General features: G+C 45.2%; 1 protein-coding gene across 1 annotated transcript in view; it reads left to right on the top strand.

Annotated features, from left to right (window-relative positions):
* Positions 1-21,357, top strand: part of LOC126161698 (enhancer of split mgamma protein-like) — a 145,901-nt gene that overhangs the window by 64,974 nt on the left and 59,570 nt on the right. Inside the window, exon 2 of the mRNA XM_049917717.1 lies at positions 6,049-6,138. Coding sequence (XP_049773674.1) covers positions 6,049-6,138 — 90 coding nt within the window. The remainder of the gene's footprint in view (positions 1-6,048; positions 6,139-21,357) is intronic.

Here is a 21,357-nt window from a genome sequence, read left to right as displayed (position 1 = left end):
TGTATGGCTATTAGTTAGTTTCGGCGCTTCAGTGCACCGTCTTCACGCCTTAGCTGATACTGAAGGGGTTGGCACCATCCCTATACACGATGCATCAGTGGCCAACGTAACTGGTTCACGCAGACTACCTGTATCTGTGATGTTGTGTCTCCACCATGGCTGGAGTTACGTTAGCCACTAATGCCCGTGTATACCGATGGTTCAAAAAAATGGCTCTGAGCACTATGGGACTTAACTTCTGAGGTCATCAGTCCCCTAGAACTTAGAACTACTTAAACCTAACTAACCAAGGACATCACATAGATCCATGCCCGAGGCAGGATTCGAACCTGCGACTGTAGCGGTCGCGCGGTTCCAGACTGTAGCGCCTAGAACCGCTCGACCACCCTGGCCGTCATATACCGATGGTGTTAACCCTTCCAGCATCAGCTAAGACCTGAAGATGGTGCACTGAAGAGCCTAAACCGGTGGCCATACAGTTAATGGAATCAAAAGAATGGCTCTAGGTGTTTCATTTTTTTACAAAGTGTTGGAATTTGCTCTCCAGTATCGCAGCTGAATGTCTACCGCGCTGCGACAGATAGCCTTTTCAAATGAATCACGTTTTGTGCTCCACTGGAGAGACGGCCGTTGGCTTGTACAGCCCTCCATCAGTCGTTGGAAGGGTCCAGGCCATAGAAAGGAGCGTTATGGTCTAGAAGGCAAAATGGATCAACAAAAGTATGTACCTATCCTAGGAGACCATATGCACCCCTATATGCAATTTGTTTTTCCTCGACGCTATGGCATCTTCCAGCAGGACAATGCAACGGGTCGCACAGCTCGCAGTGTACGTTTGTGGCGCAGACAGTCCCAGGATGAGTTCGCCATACTCTGCTGGCCACCAAACACCCCGAATTATACCCAACTGAGAATCTGTGGGATCATCTCGATAGGGCTGTTTGCACCATGGATCCTCAACCGAGACACCCAGCGTAGCTGTCCAAGGCACTGGTGTCATCTTGACTCCACATTCCTACCGTTACAAAAAAAAAAAAAAAAAATGGCTCTGAGCACTATGGGACTCAACATCTTAGGTCATAAGTCCCCTAGAACTTAGAACTACTTAAACCTAACTAACCTAAGGACATCACACACACCCATGCCCGAGGCAGGATTCGAACCTGCGACCTAGCAGTCCCGCGGTTCCGGACTGCAGCGCCAGAATCGCTAGACCACCGCGGCCGGCCATTCCTACCGTTACCTTCCAAATCATCACTCTTCGTGCACGTCCACACTGCAGCATATGGTTATTAAGGTTTTCCAAATGTGTGTGAAATCTTGTGGAACTTAACTGCTGAGGTCATCATTCCCTAAGCTTACACACTATTTAACCTAAATTATCCTAAGGACAAACACACACACACTCCCATGCCCGAGGGAGGACTCGAACCTCCGCCGGGACCAGCCGCATAGTCCATGACTGCAGCGCCTCAGACCGCTCGGCTGATCCCACGCGGCATTAAGGTTTTTGACAGGTGGTCACGTTAATGTTACTGGACCGCGATTGGCCAGAAGGCAAGGTTCCAACAGCCATCGCCCCTTCCGGCCTTTGCTTCCTTCCTATCCGGCACTCAGCTTTCACAGATCTTCATCAGCGGGCCAGGAAATCGAGTGCCGGCGCAAGTGATGGTATCTTACAGATAAGCAAGTCGCAAGCCGCGGGGGATGGACGGGGAGAACTCGAGCGTTCAGCTTGCACTCGGCACTCGCTCGCTCGCTCACGGAGCAAGCGGGTGAGTGCGATCTAATGCGGCCCGTAACTCAGCGGGTAATGAAAGGTGCGCCTCCCGACAGCTGTATTAATGGTTTCAATCGCAGCGGCGGTGCCGCTCGGCCATTACCGCGGGGCCTTCCAACCGGTAGTCGGCCAGCGCGCCCGCTTTGTTGTTATTACCAGCGCCTTCCCGGCTGCGAGCACCTCCGTAATTTTCCGGTCACGCGATGAATAAATCTCTGCTTTCCGGCGCACCTAAGTGCGGCGCCGTCGCGCTTAAAAAGGAGTAACGAGCGCTGGCTAAATACGTGCGTGCACTCTGGCGGCGGAGAGCGCAGCTTCCGCGAGTGCGATGTGATCGTGCTGTTCTTTATGTTGTCCCGCCCTTCGCCAGTTCCGACAGGTTTTTTTTGGCACTTTTCGAGAAATTTACAAGCTACAAGTTCAGGCATACACACCGTCGCATCTTAACGAATGCGTCTAAATCAGTATCAGGTTCTCCAAGTCTTAATTCTACGTATACAACATTACTTTACATGTGGCAAGAGCCTTATCACCACACACCTGCTCTACAGGCCTCTCCCATTTCTCGTTGACGGTTACTATATATTTATACAGCGTATCTTCACAATGCAATATCCTTCAAACATGCATATATGTCTAAAGGAACAGATACTGTCACTGACGATTAAACCTGTGGTAAACGTTACGAAATTGTGATTCCATTGACGTCAGCTGTTAGCGATACATGAAATTTGTGCTGGACTAGGACCTGTTCCCTGATTTAGCGCTTATCACGATCGGTCGCCTTACCAAATTCGACTATCCGAGCACATTTCCAAGCCTCCGCATAAGGCTTTATTTATCGATTTATTCGTATGCGCCGGCCGGGGTGGCCGAGCGGTTCTAAGCGCTACAGTCTGGAACCGCGCTGCTGCTGCGGTCGCAGGTTCGAATCCTGCCTCGGGCATGGATGTGTGTGATGTCCTTAGGTTAGTTAGGTTTAAGTAGTTCTAATTTCTAGGGAACTGATGACCTTAGAAGTTTAGTCCCATAGTGCTCAGAGCCATTTGAACCATATTCGTATGCCTCATATGCACTGTAAAAATACATGTACAACATTAGTATATGTATATAACATAAATACAGAAAGACAAAACAACATATAAAACTAACAAAATGTTAATATCTAAGATCCTAATCCATGTAAGAACTGTATCGTCAGCTTTCATGAAGTCACTTCGACTCCCCTGATAGCAGCGCAAGGGCATTCTTCTCTAATGTGCAGATTCAGAGCATCACAGTCACAAGATGTAGACTATGTAGCACTCCATCTGTAAAGTGAGTTTGAGCATCGACCATGCTCAGTGGGAGCTCTGTTCAATTTGACCCGCAGTTTCCTGTCGAGTTCCGTGCCAGCTGCATCAAATTATCTTTTAGAAACCACTCACGCTCTTCAGGATTTTTAATAAGTTGGCAGTTCTGATCCTACAGGTCTCTAACCTCGATACTACTGGAAGTTAGCTGTTCTGCTAGCCGTAACGGTGGGATTCTTGAACGGAATCTATCTTGTAGCAGACTAGGTATGTCTTCCTGTACGGGTAATTCCAGGTTCTCCTGCAGCTTGCGGTGTCCTCTAAGGAATGCCTCGCTTCTGTGGATTGCAGGTGGATGGATGTTGATCCGCCCAGGAAGCCAATAAATGGGTGTTGGACGGATTGTCCCAGTTACTAAACGCATAGCGTGCTTTAACTGGACGTCGATAAAGTTGGTGTAGCAGCTTTTTAGCAAAATAGCGGCACAATAATGGCCTGCTAAGGAGACCGACGCAATGGATACGTGCGCAATGTATCTGCTGAAGCTCTCTATGTCATTCCATACGATTTTTGAATAATATTGTTAAGAGTTTTGTCTTGGCCGCGGAATTTTCAATAAGTTTTTTTACAAGAAAGGGTGCGTTCAAAGGTGACACCAAGGTACTTAGGGTACTTGTTACGGCAAATAGTGTTTCCCTTAAGTTTCACTCTGGGCACCCTGTTAGCCTGTTTGTTTGTTGTTTGATGGAGTACACGTACTTCAGTTTCGCTTGCACTGGGTTTAAGTCTCCACTTCCTAAAATAGGAGCTTAGAACTGCTAGATGTTCGGCAAGAACTGGCTCCGCTTGTCCCATTTGGTGCTACAAGCAGAATTTTGTGGACCTGGTATTGGGAAAATCGAAGACATATAGGTTGAATAATAGGGGGCTATGGAGTCCTGTGGCAGACCATTACTTAATGTCCTCTCCTTGCTCACATTTTCTCCCAAGTAGACACGGAAAATACGTGTTGTTATCATGTTGTTAATGAGAATTACAGTTTTTCGGCATAGAATTTTTTAAATAATTTGTGTATCTCCCTTCTGTGGTCGCAGCAACTTCTCTGTGGCCTGAAACCTGCTTGCTGAACTGGGATATGTTCCAGAACGAAGCTGCTAATTCTATTCTAAATGAGCCACTCCAAGAGTTTATAAGTACAGCTCAAAAAGGAAACTGGTCTGAAACCTCGATGCCGGTCTGCTGGTTTCAAAAACAGAGTGTGATTACGTGACGTATGGAAGTTTGCGTCGGTCCTGGAGACGTGCTCGGGTATTTGAAGTGGTTAAGGCGACCTGTCGTGATATGCGGGAAATCCGGCTTGGATTCCTGGCTCAGCACAAATTTTCGTGTGTTACAAATAGCTGACGTCAATGTATAGCAGCAATATGCGAATCAGTTTCGTAATGGTTTCCATTTATTTCTGTCGAGTGCTCTGTTTGTCCACTTGGTGTTGATGCTCATCCAAGCTGTATTCCCCCGATGCTATCTCACCACCTGATTCTGGGAATTCCTTTCCCTCTCGTTCCACCTGTTGTCCCTATTGTAATCTATTCCCTGTCGTCTTGCTACGTAGCCAGTTCAGTTCAAACTTCTCTTCTCTGGAACTTAGACGATGTTACGGTGTCTGTACAGCTTACGTAATTCTTCAGTTTTGGGGTTCCCTTCCTCATCCGATAAAAACGGCTCCTTATAGGATCACTTTTTCTGACCGTTTGATAAGACCCTTTTTTTCTGAACCTGGGTAGAGGTATCAAGTTGAAATTTACGAAAAAGTTCTAAAGTCTCACTTGGTGGAGTAAAAAATTTAAGCTCCGAAGTCAATGAATCAAAAAGTCATGGCCATTTATGCAATATAATTGATACTCGTAAACTCACTCATCAAAACCTATAGATGATCTAAATATATATTTACTTATCTTAGCGATCTCTTCTTCGCTGACATAGACAGTATGGCCTCCACAGATTTTTTTGTTTTTATTTTGCTTTCATTTAATTTTTGTGATGTTCTTAAATTGCATCACCTAAATTTTCACGCTAATTAACGCCATAGAAAAATGTTTTCCGAATGTACTTCTGACTAAAAGCGATTCTGGTAGCTGGAATGTTGGGTTCTTCTTAATCATGCCTTTTGCGTATTTGATAATATTTTTAAAGAAACTTTCACCCAATACGATGCATTTATTTATATCTAACAGGGAACTGAATTACCAGTTTTCATAGATTTAGTTTAACTTTTATTTTAAACAATGAAATATTTTCTTAAAAACTCTCATCTCCTATTTCAACCCCCTTAGGTGTCGAATTTCCAAAAAAACAGTGAAACAAATATTTTTCTTTATTTATAGCCTAGAAGCCAAATTCAGATTTTCTTAAGTTTAGCTTTAAAAAGCCTTCGTAATGAGATATTCCATAAAGTTCTTCATCCCCTATTTCACTTCCATAGCGGTTGAATTTCGAAAAACAGTGAAACACAGATTTTTTTTACTTCTAACTGAGAAGCCAAATTCAGTTTTTCTTTACAAATGTTTTCATAATGAGATATCTTAATAAGAATTTTCTTTCACTATTTGACTACCTTATGAGTTGAGTTTCCAATTTCCAAAAACACGGAACCACATTTTTTTTCAATTAAGAAGTCTAATACTGTGCCTTTTTTCTTGGATGAACCTTTGACATTGCTTTAGTAGTACTTATAATGATTTACTTAAAAAAAACTTTCACACTGTTTTAACCTCTTAGTGATTGAATTTTCAAAAACGCTGAAACACATATTTTTGACCGAGAAACCAAATACCAATTATCGTAATTTTGATCATTTTATAAACAACATTAAATGTAGAGTGATGCGACGTGATGTATGTATTTGGGAAAGTAATGGTGTGTGTTAGTTGCTCTTACACGACGGCATCATTGTGACAATAACGATCATTTTTGCAGGTGACGAAGCCATTGCTGGAACGTAAGAGAAGGGCTAGAATCAACAGGTGCCTGGACGAGTTGAAGGAGCTGATGATGGGTGCTTTGGAGGTAAGTGGCTTTCATGACACAGTACGTGGCTGTAGAATCTCCATTTATTGCAAGTACGTCACACGCTGTGCTGTGTTGATTTTTAAACTGATCCTTAGTTTTCCCACCTGCAACTCCGGTTGTGGCTCTTCCATTTATTCTCTTTCACTCCTTATCTTCCCTCCGTCCCTCAATAAACGTAGCGCCTCCAAGAAACTTTCGTCACAGTTACCCATCTCCCCAAGAAAATTGATTTGATATATTAAGATCTGTTCATTTGCTATGTAGTAAACCATATGTAAATAATAAGGAGGAAAGCTCTCTAAAGATACCACCGTAACGACACTGAAGTAACAGTACCCATAATTATTGTGAACGTAAAAACAAGTTAAGATTAGTAGCTAGTAATTAATTCCAAATATGCGGTATTTGTCTAAAATGTTGTAAGAAATGATGTTGTTTTTATTTTTTTTTTAGTACGAGCTAACCTCATTCAAAAGCTTTTCTCTTTACTAGTCAAGAGTTAACTGTCCGCCGCTGTCATTAAAGCTGATTGCTAGCTCAGAATCTAAATGAGCATCCTCTTCTCCTGTGAGATTTTGTCATAGGTGATTTAGAGGCTGTTAAAAAATTGGAGAATACAGAGAATAGAAGAAGAGTAATATGAATATATAAAGAAGGCCATAGATGAAGCAGCAGAAGAATCCCTCGGAGAGTATGAAGAGAAGGAGAAACCTGTTTGGTGGGAATTAGAATGATATTAATATTGATTGGCGACTCCATAGAGTACTCTGTGCACAACGACCATATACGTGAAATTAGAAGGAAGGTTAGCGTTGGCCGTAATTTTCATGGTTTATGACAGCAAAATCGATTTTCAATCACACAACGACCATCTTCAGTGCTGTCATAAACCATCAAAATTACAGCCAACGCTGACCTTCCTTCTAATTATATTAATACCTTCAGCTGCTGACGGGCGTTGATATGTATCTACGGGGACAGGTGAAAATGTGTGCCCCGACCGGAACTCGAACCCGCTTCTGCTTACATGGCAGACGCTCTATCCATCGGAGCCACCGAGGGCACAGAGGATAGCGCGACTGTAGGGACTATCTCGTGCACGCCTCCCGTGAGACCCACATTCTCACCTTGTATGTCCGCGCACTACATTCGTAGTGTCCCACCCCAACATACTCATTACTCGTGGAAGACATTCTTACCAAGTCACGTAAGAGTTCGGGGAATATGTGTGCAACCGCAAAGAAGAAGAAGGTCATGGACAGTGTTGCCAGAACTAGTCCCGGGTTCGAGTCCTGGTCGGAGCACACATTTCCACCTGTCCTCGTTGATATATATCAACGCCTGTTAGCATCTGAAGGTATTAATATAATTCAAATTTCGTTCTAGACGGCTGCAGGTCATCAATGGTGTCTGTTCTTTCGGACATGACCGAAAGAACAGACACCATATCCATATAAGTATATGTTTGGTGGCATGTTGCAATAACAGATATAATTGAAAGGAAAAAAGAAGCTTTATTTGAGTTCCTGAATGTTAACGAGAGTGGAGATAGAGATATAATTCTAAATAAAGAAGTAAAAAGGCTTAGGTTAGTTAGGTTTAAGTAGTTCTAAGTTCTAAGGGACTGATGACCTCAGATGTTAAGTCCCATAGTGCTCAGAGCCATTTGAACCATTTGAACCAAAGAGAAATAAATAAGTCTGGCCTGAAGACCTCACTCAATAGTTATTACTTCTTAAAATTATAGATATTTCTCTGCAAAAGCTCAAGAGTAGGAAGTGCAAAGAAATTATCAACAACATACGACACTACGGTGTTCTTATGGAATTTATTAATAGGACAGCAGCAGTCGACAGCAGGCAAGATGTCGCTCTCACATTTGCGAGCGAATTTCCCGTGTATATTTCGCAGTCTTTAAAACAGACACCAGAAAGTGTTATACCACAGTACCCCTCTTTTCACAAACTAGCCAATGACATTACAAAAGAATGATCGCCAGTTTGAAGAAAAATCGTCGTAGTCTCAACAACATGTTACATAAAAAACATACGACTGTAAAACGTGGGTTTTTACAAAAATTTCATTACACTTCTCAGTGTCATTCGGTAGTTCTATATCTACACGGTACTATGCTTGGCAGAGGGTACTTCGTATTAATAGACTTTTCTTCACTATTTTTATCGCGTACTGAGCGACGGAACAATGACTTCATGTTTCTGTTAGTCGGTTAGTGAGTAACGTGTTCCATAGGTCATTTGAACGATTCTTTTCTCGAACTGTGTGGAACGAAACAGTAATGGAAAGAATACATTTTAGTCCTGTTCTTGAAATTACAGTCTTCAAGCAGAGAAATTATCTGGGGTTGGAGTTGGATTTAAAATTAGCCTCGATATCTATCAGACAGTTTACAGTATTGGGCAAATGTTCGAAAACTTTTGTCGCTGCATACTGAATTCCTTCCTGAGTCCTGAGCCACTGACAGCGTTAATAGTGGGTAATAAAGGTCAATTTTTCCTCTAGTGTGTTAGATATGTACATCATTATTCTTTTGAAATTATGATAGATCATTTATTATGAACTTCGCTGTATATGTTTCTGTAAGACGGCTAAGGGTGAGCACCACATGTTCTTGCTGCTCGCTTTCGTGCAATCAGTACTTTTTAAAAGATGAGTTACCCAAAAAAATTACTTTTTTAAGACATTACTGACTGGAAATATCCCAAATATGTCCGGAGATTTATTCGTTTGTTTCCAAGATTAGCAATTTTACGAAGAGCATAAGTGGCTGTCCTTAATTACTTGACATTTTTAGCAATATTCTTCTTTCAGTTAAAGTTTTCATGAGTACGTAAACGCAAAAATTTGGTGCATTCTGCACTATTTAGGGACGCCTGTTAACGTGCTACGTCAGTTTTCTGTAAGACTATTTGTTGTAAAAAAGTGAATAAAGTGTGTTTGCCTAAACTTTATGGAGAGTCTGTTTTCAGAGAACCACTCTATAATTCTTTGTAAAACATCATTAATAACCTGTTGTGTTGTTTTCTCTCTAAAGACATTTATTATAACACTAGTATCGGCTGCGAAAAGTACCAACTATGCTTGTCGAATATTAAATGGAATCTCATTCGCTGTTGTAAGAAATAGGAGTGGACCCAAAACTGAATCCTGTGGAGCTCCCTTTGCGATTTCTGCTCAGTTATTAAAATTTTCTATTCTTCCAACATTGTTTGGATCATTCTGAAAGCTACTTGCATTCTGTCAAGTATGATATGAACCAGTTATGTGCACAGCTCTAATCACAATTATGAGGCCTATGAGAGACGTTTGATACCGATAACATAACAGTCGCACAATCTTCTTGGAATACATGTTCTCTAAATTTACCGAACTGTCATGATTCCAGCGACATGTTTCTGAATTCGTTCATGTCTGTTGTCATGTCTATTTGAAAAAGAGTCCAGGCACCGGAATAATACTCTAGACCTGGATGCACAAGCATCGCGTATGTGATTATCTTTACAGATGTACTGCACTTTCCCAGAACCTCTCCAATAAGTCTGAGTTTCCCATTCGCCTTCCCTAATAGTCATTCACGTAATCCTCCCATCTCAAGCAGCTTCTTAGTATTACCTCTATGTACTTATTCAATGTTACATGCTCCATGTTTTCACCATTAATCTTGTAATTGGACAGTATCGTTTCTGTCTGTTGGTTATAAGCATTATGTTGAATTTCAACATTTAGATAGGTCTGTCGGTCATTACACCAAGTGGAAACATTCTCTAAGTCTGACTGCGTTTTCCCACGACCATCCAATTATACTTTCCTGTAGACAACAACATTCTATCTGACAAATATTTTATGTACATTGAGAACATTAGAGATCTTATTAAGTTTCCGTTAGTCGGCCCATCGTTAGGAGTGTTCGGTGCACTGTGTGTTCAGACACACTTGTACTCTGCCAAGCATTAAAGTGTGATGTTACTGTCGGTTCTGAAGAACATTCGTGCGCCAATATAACGTACTGTGCTCTATTAACAATTCGTATTCAGTTGAAGTAGATCGCTAGGTACTGTAAAACGAGTAATCATGTTTAAATAGCGTAAGAGCTTCAAATGGTTCAAATGGCTCTGAGCACTATGGGACTTAACATCTAAGGTCATAATTCCCCTAGAACTTAGAACTACTTAAACCTAACTAACCTAAGGACATCACACACATCCATGCCCGTGGCAGGATTCGAACCTGCGACCGTAGCAGTCGCGCAGTTCCGGACTGAAGCGCCTAGAGCGTAAGAGCTATGAGAACTTATTCGTCTTAGATACTGCGAAACGCATCTCTTCTAATGCAGTCTCCCTGCTTTCATATTTTTGGAGGAGGAAGAATGCACCAAAACAAGAAAAATGTCCAGTAAACATGCGCTATAAAATGCGTACCTTAAGACGTATGTGCGCTTTTCCACCTTCACTACTGTGAAACACTTCTCTTCTACTGAAAAAGTATCCATAGCTTTTGAAGTATGCACTATAGAGCTCATGTTTAGTGGGTGCTTTTCTCTTGTTTTGGTCTTCATTATCAGCTCTCAAAATATCGAAAGTAAAGAGTTTTTAAAAGAAGATATGTGTCTCACAACAGCGAACATGAACAATTGCCCATAGCTCTTCAGTATGCACTTTAGATCCCACATTTAATGAACTTTTTTCTTCTTTTGTTCCATTCTACCACCTCTGAAAGTCTGTCGGAGGAATTCTGGTTCACGCTCTATAAATTGTGAGTAGCAGTGGACCTGTAACAATCCCCTTGGGATACGCCCGAAGTTTCACACCTGTCGATTTCGCCCCATTAAGAGAAACGTGTTATCTGGCAGCAAGTGTTGGTTACAACTGTAAATTTCGTCCGATGTATTGTAAGTTCGAATTTTGTTCCTTTGGTAACAATGGGGCCTGTATCGCATGCCTTCAGAAGACATGTACCTGAAGCCGTTACTTACTATCTTATGGATCTCATGGCCTTGGTCTCAGATCACCAGGTTAATCTCCAAGAGTAAAGTTCCACGTCACACAGACTGATTGTCATTGAGGAAGCCACTATCAGGAGTCACAGCTGAGTATTTTAGATTACACCACGTTCATCATGCAAAGCTTAGTGATCATGAACACTTCTCTACCCATTTAGACAAATAGTGGCAATCGAAATTTCTACCATCATCAGGATTTGAAGAGTCTCTGGGTTAAACTAAACCGCACTGTCGTGATTGGTAACACCTTTTCTGGTCGTTGTAAACTGCTGGCCATAAAAATTACAACGCCAAGACGGTGGCATGCAAAAATATCATATTAAGTCATATTAACCTGAAAGGTACTGTTGTGGCCCGCACAGTGCTAGGCATACCATACCCTGTTCTGTGGTGTCTGGTATATGGTGCACGAAGAATACATTGGCTTCAGGTAAGCAAAGAACAGAATTTATTGTTAATGATACAGTGAATATTTGCAGTGAGTTTCGAGACAGCTCTTGGCAGGTAACCACAATTCTTTAGTAGGCTGCAAGGAGACGTAACACTTGGCAAGCAACTTTCCGCTAATCCGCAATCCCTGGCTGACGTGGAGCGGCTACCGTAAGCTGAGCGTGCGCTCTGTTGGATGGGCGGTTGGCGCGGTCGGCGCAAAACCCGGAGCTTACGCTGAGCGAATACTGAGCGAAGAGCGTGTGCTCTGACTGACGAGCCACTGAGAGCAGCCGGCGCTCGTAAAGCCTGGAGCGTAAGCAAGTGGTGTCTGCTGGTCGTTGATGTTTGATGACGTTCGGTTTGTGGGGCGCTCAACTGCATAGCCATCAGCTCCCGTACAAAGTCCCAGTTTTTACACAGTCCAATATTTGACATAGTCCAGTCTTGTCACTGTCAGGAATGATGATGATGATGATAAAATGATGAGGACAACTCAACCCAGCCCCCGGCAGAGAAAAACCCCCGATCCCGACGGGAATCGAAACCGGTACCCCTGATCCAGAAGCAGAAACGCTAGCCATTTTTTTTCTTTTTTTCCTCATTTTGTTCGGTATTTTTCGTTGCGTTTGGTCTGGGCGGACGTCACAAGACATCCGTTCAAGATGATCGTTGATTCGTTTACTCAGTTTTTTATTACACAGGGCGAACAGCCCTCTGACCGAACTCGCTCAGCTACCGTGCCGGCGCCACTAGACCACGAGCTGCGGACCTGCTGGTTGTTGCGCGGCGTCTTAATTAGACAGTGTGAAAGATTTCCGTGCGAACCACGTCGCCTGATTGCGGCGCCACGGTCGTATGAGGCGTGCGGGACTGGGAACAACAGGTCAGCATCTTTTGGCGGTTCTCCGGAATATTTATACATGTGGTGCCTCCGCAGGCCGGTATTGACTTGCCGGCACGTAGGCTAGTTCAGACGAGAGACTGGAGCCTGACAATCCGCTGGACGTGAGTGTATGGTTGCTAAAGACGCGGCGTCTACGAGGGGCGTTCAATAAGTAATGCAAGGCATTTTTTTCCTCCCCCGATGTCGGCTGAAAAAATACGAAATTTGTTGTGACACATTTCCCCTTCGGCCCCTATAGTTTCACGAAGTTCCGACAAATGGCTGCTCTACATGTAGCCTTCAAAATGGCTCTTGTAATGGACCTGTGTTCCAAGCGGAGAACTGACAGTGATCGTTTTGGCATAAAACGAGAGCTTAGCATAAATTCATCAGCACTTGCAGAATGTCAACGGAGACTTGGCAGTGAACAAAAGCACGGTGAGTCGTTGGGCGAGGAGTCTGTTATCATCGTAACAAAGTCGCGCAAACCTGTCGGATAGCTTTTGAACCATCCAGAATCAAGACCACAATGTAGGTATTGTCATGGGCTATTTCCTGTTCCTACAGCGCTTCTGTTAGGTGCTGCATCCTGGCAAGAGTTTAAGATCTTTCTCTGCACTGGATCGGAAAACATCGGCCGTCATAGATATACCACTCCCTCTTAAGATCAGATTTCTCGGCTTCGACCAGCACCATTTTTCAGGGTTACGGAAATCCCTCTTAAAATTAGCCTAATCGGCTTCGACTACCACCATTTGTCAAGTTTACGGAAATGCCAGCCCATCATATTCGGCCCAATAGAAACGCCTTTCGCTTTGCAAGTGGGAACTGGCGGAGGCAAGCACAAAGCGAAACAGGGCTAGCACACATGGGTGGTCAGGAAATAGTACACTCTTGGAAATTGAAATAAGAACACCGTGAATTCATTGTCCCAGGAAGGGGAAACTTTATTGACACATTCCTGGGGTCAGATACATCACATGATCACACTGACAGAACCACAGGCACATAGACACAGGCAACAGAGCATGCACAATGTCGGCACTAGTACAGTGTATATCCACCTTTCGCAGCAATGCAGGCTGCTATTCTCGCATGGAGACGATCGTAGAGATGCTGGATGTAGTCCTGTGGAACGGCTTGCCATGCCATTTCCACCTGGCACCTCAGTTGGACCAGCGTTCGTGCTGGACGTGCAGACCGCGTGAGACGACGCTTCATCCAGTCCCAAACATGCTCAATGGGGGACAGATCGGGAGATCTTGCTGGCCAGGGTAGTTGACTTACACCTTCTAGAGCACGTTGGGTGGCACGGGATACATGCTGACGTGCATTGTCCTGTTGGAACAGCAAGTTCCCTTGCCGGTCTAGGAATGGTAGAACGATGGGTTCGATGACGGTTTGGATGTACCGTGCACTATTCAGTGTCCCTTCGACGATCACCAGTGGTGTACGGCCAGTGTAGGAGATCGCTCCCCACACCATGATGCCGGGTGTTGGCCCTGTGTGCCTCGGTCGTATGCAGTCCTGATTGTGGCGCTCACCTGCACGGCGCCAAACACGCATACGACCATCATTGGCACCAAGGCAGAAGCGACTCTCATCGCTGAAGACGACACGTCTCCATTCGTCCCTCCATTCACGCCTGTCGCGACACCACTGGAGGCGGGCTGCACGATGTTGGGGCGTGAGCGGAAGACGGCCTAACGGTGTGCGGGACCGTAGCCCAGCTTCATGGAGACGGTTGCGAATGGTCCTCGCCGATACCCCAGGAGCAGCAGTGTCCCTAATTTGCTGGGAAGTGGCGGTGCGGTCCCCTACGGCACTGCGTAGGATCCTACGGTCTTGGCGTGCATCCGTGCGTCGCTGCGGTCCGGTCCCAGGTCGACGGGTACGTGCACCTTCCGCCGACCACTGGCGACAACATCAATGTACTGTGGAGACCTCACGCCCCACGTGTTGAGCAATTCGGCGGTACGTCCACCCGGCCTCCCGCATGCCCACTATACGCCCTCGCTCAAAGTCCGTCAACTGCACATACGGTTCACGTCCACGCTGTCGCGGCATGCTACCAGTGTTAAAGACTGCGATGGAGCTCCGTATGCCACGGCAAACTGGCTGACACTGATGGCGGCGGTGCACAAATGCTGCGCAGCTAGCGCCATTCGACGGCCAACACCGCGGTTCCTGGTGTGTCCGCTGTGCCGTGCGTGTGATCATTGCTTGTACAGCCCTCTCGCAGTGTCCGGAGCAAGTATGGTGGGTCTGACACACCGGTGTCAATGTGTTCTTTTTTCCATTTCCAGGAGTGTATTTTGGAGACATCTGGTCGTGAGTTACCGAGAATCTGGAACGTCGCTACTCACCAGACACAGATATAGAGCTGAAGCAAAATTGAATGACGTACCAGTATCTACTATCCCCGCTCAGTAGGATTCTATGCCACGGCTAGTAGGTCTGTGTACCAAATTTTGCACCCTGTATACGACCAAATTCAACTACCAATTTTATCACGTATTCGTTCTAATGCACTATACCACGCACAGTAAAATTTCGTTTTTCACTATCCTTCCTGGTATTGCTGTTTTGATAGCCAGAGGTGTACCGGTGATCAAAAACTCAGTCTAAATTTGAAAACTGGATGAATCACGGAATAATGTAGATAGAGAGGTGTAAATTGACACACATGCTTGGAATGACATGGGGTTTTATTAGAGCCAAAAAATACAAAAGTTCAAAAAATGTCCAACATATGGCGCTTCATGTGATCAGAACAGCAATAATTAGCATAACAAAGTAAGACAAAGCAAAGATGATGTTCTTTACAGGAAATGCCCAATATGTCCACCATGATTCCTCAACAATAGCTGTAGTCGAGGAATAATGTGAACAGCACTGTAAGGCATGTCCGGAATTATGGTGAGGCATTAGCGTCGGATGTTGTCTTTCAGCATCCCTAGAGATGTCGGTCGACCACGATACACTTGCGACTTCAGGTGACCCCAAAGCTAATAATCGCACGGGCTGAGGTCTGGGGACCTGGGAGGCCAAGCATGACGAAAGTGGCGGCTGAGTACACGATCATCACCAAACGACGCGTTCAAGAGATCTTTCACACGTCTAGCAATATGGGGCGGAGCGCCATCCTGCATAAACATCGTACATTCCAGCAGGTGTTTATCAGCCAGACAGGGGATGATGCGATTCTGTAACGTATAGGCGTACCTCTCACCCATCACGGCAGCAGTTACAAAACCAGAATCACGCATTTCCTCGAAGAAAAAAGGCCCGATAACGGTAGATGTGGTAAATCCAACCCATACAATGACTTTCTCATTGTGCAATGGAGTTTTCACGACAGTTCTAGCATTTTCGGTAGCCCAAATTCTGCAGTTGTGGGCGTTGACAGACCCTCGGAGCGTGAAATGAGCTTCGTCGGTCCACAACACGTTTCTCAACCAATCGTCATCTTCCACCATCTTTTGAAACGCCCACACCGCAAATGCCCTCCGCTTCACTAAATCGCCAGGTAACAGTTCATGATGCCGATGGCTTTTGTACGGATAGCATCGGAGGGTACGCCTAAGTGCCAATCAAAGAGTAGTGAATGGAATGCCGGTGCGACGTGCGACTGCACGAGCGCTGACTTCCCCGTGCATAGACGAACCCGCTACAGTCTCCATTTCTTCCTGACTGTCTCAGCAGCATTACGCCATGTGCTCGGTCAGCCACTACGGGGTCTATCGTCTAAACAACTTGTTGTAGCTTCGAACTTCGAAATCATTCTCGCCACAGCTGCATTTGTCAACGGATCTTTACCCGTTCGAAGCCCCTTCCTATGGCGATAGGATCGTAACGCTGAACTAGCACATTCCCCATTCTGATGATACAGCTTCACTAAAAGCGCCTTTTCAGGTAACGTCAACATGCTGCGACTGCTAGCGCATCTGATTCTCTCTCTCATTACAGCTCCTTTTATACACGATTGTCATGCGCAGTCACTGACGTTTTGCTGTCCAGCGCCATCTGTCGGACACTTAGTGAACTTTTTTTGTTCTAATAAAACCCCATGTCATTCCAAGCATGTGTGTCAATTTTTACCTCTCTATCTACATTATTCCGTGGTTTATCAAGTTTTCAAATTTATACTGACTGTTTGATCACCCGGTACTGTCCAAATGAATTTTTCTGTTACGTCACACTTCCGTCACTGTGGTAGCCAACCGCGCAGAATTCTTTCGCGCGATGCGTTTGTGCCGGGGTGCCACCAGTCTGCGGAGAGCCTCACCGCTAGACTGGCGGGCGTTTCGCGTCGAGTCGGCGGGCCGCCGTTAAGTGCGCCGCATTCCCTGCGCGGCCGAGCGTAGACGTGGGAGCCGAGTGCAGCGGCTGAAGTGGGGAGCGCGCTGCGGCCCAATGTCAACAGGCCGCATCCCGGAGGCCGAGTGGAGAAGCCGCGGGAAGGCAAGAAACGGCGAGTGCTGCGGGTAGCCGGGATTCCGGCGCGGCGGACGTTCCCACAGCGGGACGGAGGCGCGCCACTCCGTACTGTGTATACCGGGACGAGTCGAGCAGAGCGGCGAGTGTGCGATGCGGCCGAGCGGAACTGACCGCAGGCGCGTGCAAGCCAGAGCGCAGGTACCTGCAGGAGCTTCTCCGAGGCTGAGTGCGACTGTTCTTCTGGACAACAAGAAGAGTATCACCGTCGGCCTAGGACACCACTGCTGGATGCTCCAACTATCCTTGTCTTTCGTCTGCTACCAGCTCTTGAAATTCATATGGGGATGGGATGTGGGGTGAGAAAATTGTCATTACTGTAACAATCGATACCAACATTTATAAAAGCTTATGTCCGAGTTATGCGATACTTGCGATCACATATAACTACTTATTTCATTCATCATATATTCTAACTAATAACAGCATTTTTTTGGAGCTATAGTGAAGTACAGCACGTATGTTCAACTTATAGGGTGTAACTAAAATCCCCTAACAGACTTTGAGGACTTGTAGTGAGGACCAAGAGGATTAAGTTTAGCATAGGAACTCATGTCCGGAAATGTAAGATTTTCCTGCTGCACGCAAAACACCACAAGATAGTTGCTCTCTGACCTCTGCCGCTTTTCGCATGGGTCCACTTGCAAGTAGGGCTCAATGTGACGTCAACACAGATACGGACGTCCGTGCCATATTGCGGTAAACATTATCACTTACCCTGTTCCTCTAGCATCCGCCACAGCCATAACCCGCCGCAGTATATCTTCCTCGGATGCCACAGGATTTCATGTGATGCCACAGGATTTCATGTGATCCACAGTCTAGCCGGTTCAAATCAGAAGAACTTGCAGGTCAAGCAATCGGGCATCACCTGTTACCCATATCGTTGGTCGAAATGATGTCACACCGCACGAGGGGTGTACCACCGTGACGGAACCACATGTTTTCATGTTTTGACACAAATGAAGTGGCCGCCTGAACAAAGATCACAAACACGACAGGAGGTACAAACCTCTCTGGGCAGATCAGAAACTCAACTGATTGTGTAAACGAACGTTACAATTGGTGTGGGAAATCAGGCGATCGGTGAATGACGTACGTAATTCTATACCCAGTGATGCTGAAAATGCTGGATATTTGAACATGTGTTGTGATATTGTGCATGTAGCTGGAAAACGGTACACTGCTGGACTTGAGTTCCTTCGCTAAACTCAACCATTCTTGACGCCACTACATATACAGGGCTATTACAAATGATTGAAGCGATTTCATCAATTCACTGTAGCTCCATTCATTGACATATGGTCACGACACACTACAGATACGTAGAAAAACTCATAAAGTTTTGTTCGGCTGAAGCCGCACTTCAGGTTTCTGCCGTCAGAGCGCCCGAGAGCGCAGTGAGACAAAATGGCGACAGGAGCCGAGAAAGCGTATGTCGTGCTTGAAATGCACTCACATCAGTCAGTCATAACAGTGCAACGACACTTCAGGACGAAGTTCAACAAAGATCCACCAACTGCTAACTCCATTAGGTGATGGTATGCGCAGTTTAAAGCTTCTGGATGCCTCTGTAAGGGGAAATCAACGGCTCGGCCTACAGTGAGCGAAGAAACGGTTGAACGCGCGCGGGCAAGTTTTACGCGTAGCCCGCGGAAAATTGGCTCATGCCACAACTGGAGGCCGACAGCGCCGACTTCATCTTTCAACAGGATGGTGCTCCACCGCACTTCCATCATGATGTTCGGCATTTCTTAAACAGGAGACTGGAAAACCGATGGATCGGTTGTGGTGGAGATCATGTTCAGCAATTCATGTCATGGCCTCCACGCTCTCCCGACTTAACCCCATGCGATTTCTTTCTTTGGGGTTATGTGAAAGATTCAGTGTTTAAACCTCCTCTACCAAGAAACGTGCCAGAACTGCGAGCTCGCATCAACGATGCTTTCGAACTCATTGATGGGGACATGCTGCGCCGAGTGTGGGAGGAACTTGATTATCGGCTTGATGTCTGCCGAATCACTAAAGGGGCACATATCGGACATTTGTGAATGCCTAAAAAAACTTTTTGAGTTTTTCTATGTGTGTGCAAAGCATTTTGAAAATATCTCAAATAATAAAGTTATTGTAGAGCTGTGAAATTGCTTCAATCATTTGTAATAACCCTGTACATCTACATCTTCATGGGTACTCTGCAATTCACACGTAAGTGCCTGGCAGAGGGTTCATCGAACTATTTTCATACAACTTCTCTACCATTCCACTCTAGAATGGCACATGGGAAAAATGAACTCCTAAATCTTTCCGTTCGAGTTCTGATTTCTCTTATTTTATTATGATGATCATTTCTCTCTACGTAGGTGGGTGTCAATAGAATATTTTCGCATTCGGAAGAGAAAGTTGGTGATTGAAATTTCGTAAATAGATCTTATCGCAAAGGCAAGCGCCTTTGTTTCAATGACTGCGACCCCAAATCGCTTTATATCAGTGACACTCTTACCCCTATTGCGCGATAACACGAAACAAGCTGCCCTTCTTTGCACGTTTTCGATGTACTCCGTCAGTCCTACCTGGTAAGAATCCCATACCGTGCAGCAATATTCCAGCAGAGGACAGAAAAGCGTAATGTAGGCTGTCTCTTTAGTGGGTTTGTCGTATCTTCTAAGTGTTCTGCCAACAAAGCGCAGTCTTTGTTTCACCTTCCCCGCAATATTATCTATGTGGTCTTTCCAATTTAAGTTGCTCGTTATTGTAATTACTAGGTATTTAGTCGAATTGACAGATTGGTGCGATTTATCGTATACCCAAAATTTATCGGATTTCTTTTAGTATTCAACGGCTGTAAAGGGAATATTCACTGATAAACCAAAACATTACAACCACTGCCCACCACGACGTTGGATGCTGCCTAGTGGGCGGGCACGTGACGTGGTAACGGAAATACTTAAGTGAGGTAGACACGGATAGGGGATCATTTTAGCTAAGATATGGGCTGCAAATATACATCTACATCTACATTTATACTCCGCAAGTCACCCAACGGTGTGTGGCGGAAGGCACTTTACGTGCCACTGTCATTACCTCCGTTTCCTGTTCCAGTCGCGTATGGTTCGCAGGAAGAACGACTGCCGGAAAGCCTCCGTGCGCGCTCGAATCTCTCTAATGAGATAATCCTTTGAGATAAGCGACTCTGACAAAGAGCAAATTATTACTACGCAGAGACTGTGAACGAGTATCTCTAAAACGGCGGATATGGTCGAATGTTCACGTGATATTGTCGTGAGCATCTACAGAGAGAGGTAGAACGACAGTGAAGCTACCACAAGAAGCTATATAGTTAGACCTCCACGACTCTAAACAGAACGTGGGATTCGGACCCTTGCCTGCTCTGTAAAGTAGGACAGCTGGTGATGTGTGACATCTCTGCCGAAAGAGCACAATGCTAGCGCCCGCACAAGTGATTCAGAGCACACCGTCCATCGTACAGTGTTGACCATGGAGCTCCGCTGGAGACCACCTCTGCGTCTTCACACGTTTACATGTAGTAACTTAAGGCTGTCAGAAATGTTAATTGTCCGTGTCTCTTAGTCAGAACCATGCTACGGTGGTTTGAGGAGCATTATAGTGAACTGACGTTGATGTCTCGGAGACCAGATTCGCCTGCTGTAAATCTTATGGAACGGATCTGTGTCGTTATCGGGAGCCATCACAGCGTATCCAAAAAAAAAAAAAAAAAAAAAAAAAATAAAAAAAAAAAAAAATAAAAAAAAAAAAAATGGCTCTGAGCACTATGGGACTTAACTTCTCTTAACTTCTTAGGTCATCAGTCCCCTATAACTTAGAACTACTGAAACCTAACTAACCTAAGACCATCACACACATCCATGCCCGAGGCAGGATTCGAATCTGCGACCGTAGCGGTTGCGCGGTTCCAGACTGTAGTGCCTAGAACCGCTCGGCTACTCCGGCCAGTGTACCCAAATCAGCGACTGGTTATTTACGCGATTTACGTGACCTGTGCGTAGACATCTAAAGCCACATACCTCCACAAACCTACCAACAAACTGTCCCATCGAATGGTTCAAATGGCTCTGAGCACTATGGGACTTAACTGCTGAGGTCATCAGTCTCCTAGAACTTAGAACTACTTAAACCTAACTAACCTAAGGACATCACACACATCCATGCCCGAGGCAGGATTCGAACTTGCGACCGTAGCGGTCGCGCGGTTCCAGACTGTAGCGCCCAGAACCGCTCGGCCACTCCGGCCGGCCAACTGTCCCATCCCTGATACGCAGAATCAGTGATGAATTTCGTTCCGAAGATGGACAAATAAGCTATTAAGCAGGTGGCCGCAATGTTTTCGCGCATCAGTGTAGTTACATCT

Source organism: Schistocerca cancellata, chromosome 2, assembly GCF_023864275.1.
Source record: "Schistocerca cancellata isolate TAMUIC-IGC-003103 chromosome 2, iqSchCanc2.1, whole genome shotgun sequence".
NCBI classification, from domain to species: Eukaryota; Metazoa; Arthropoda; class Insecta; order Orthoptera; family Acrididae; genus Schistocerca; species Schistocerca cancellata.
This window is presented reverse-complemented; position numbering and strand designations above follow the sequence as displayed.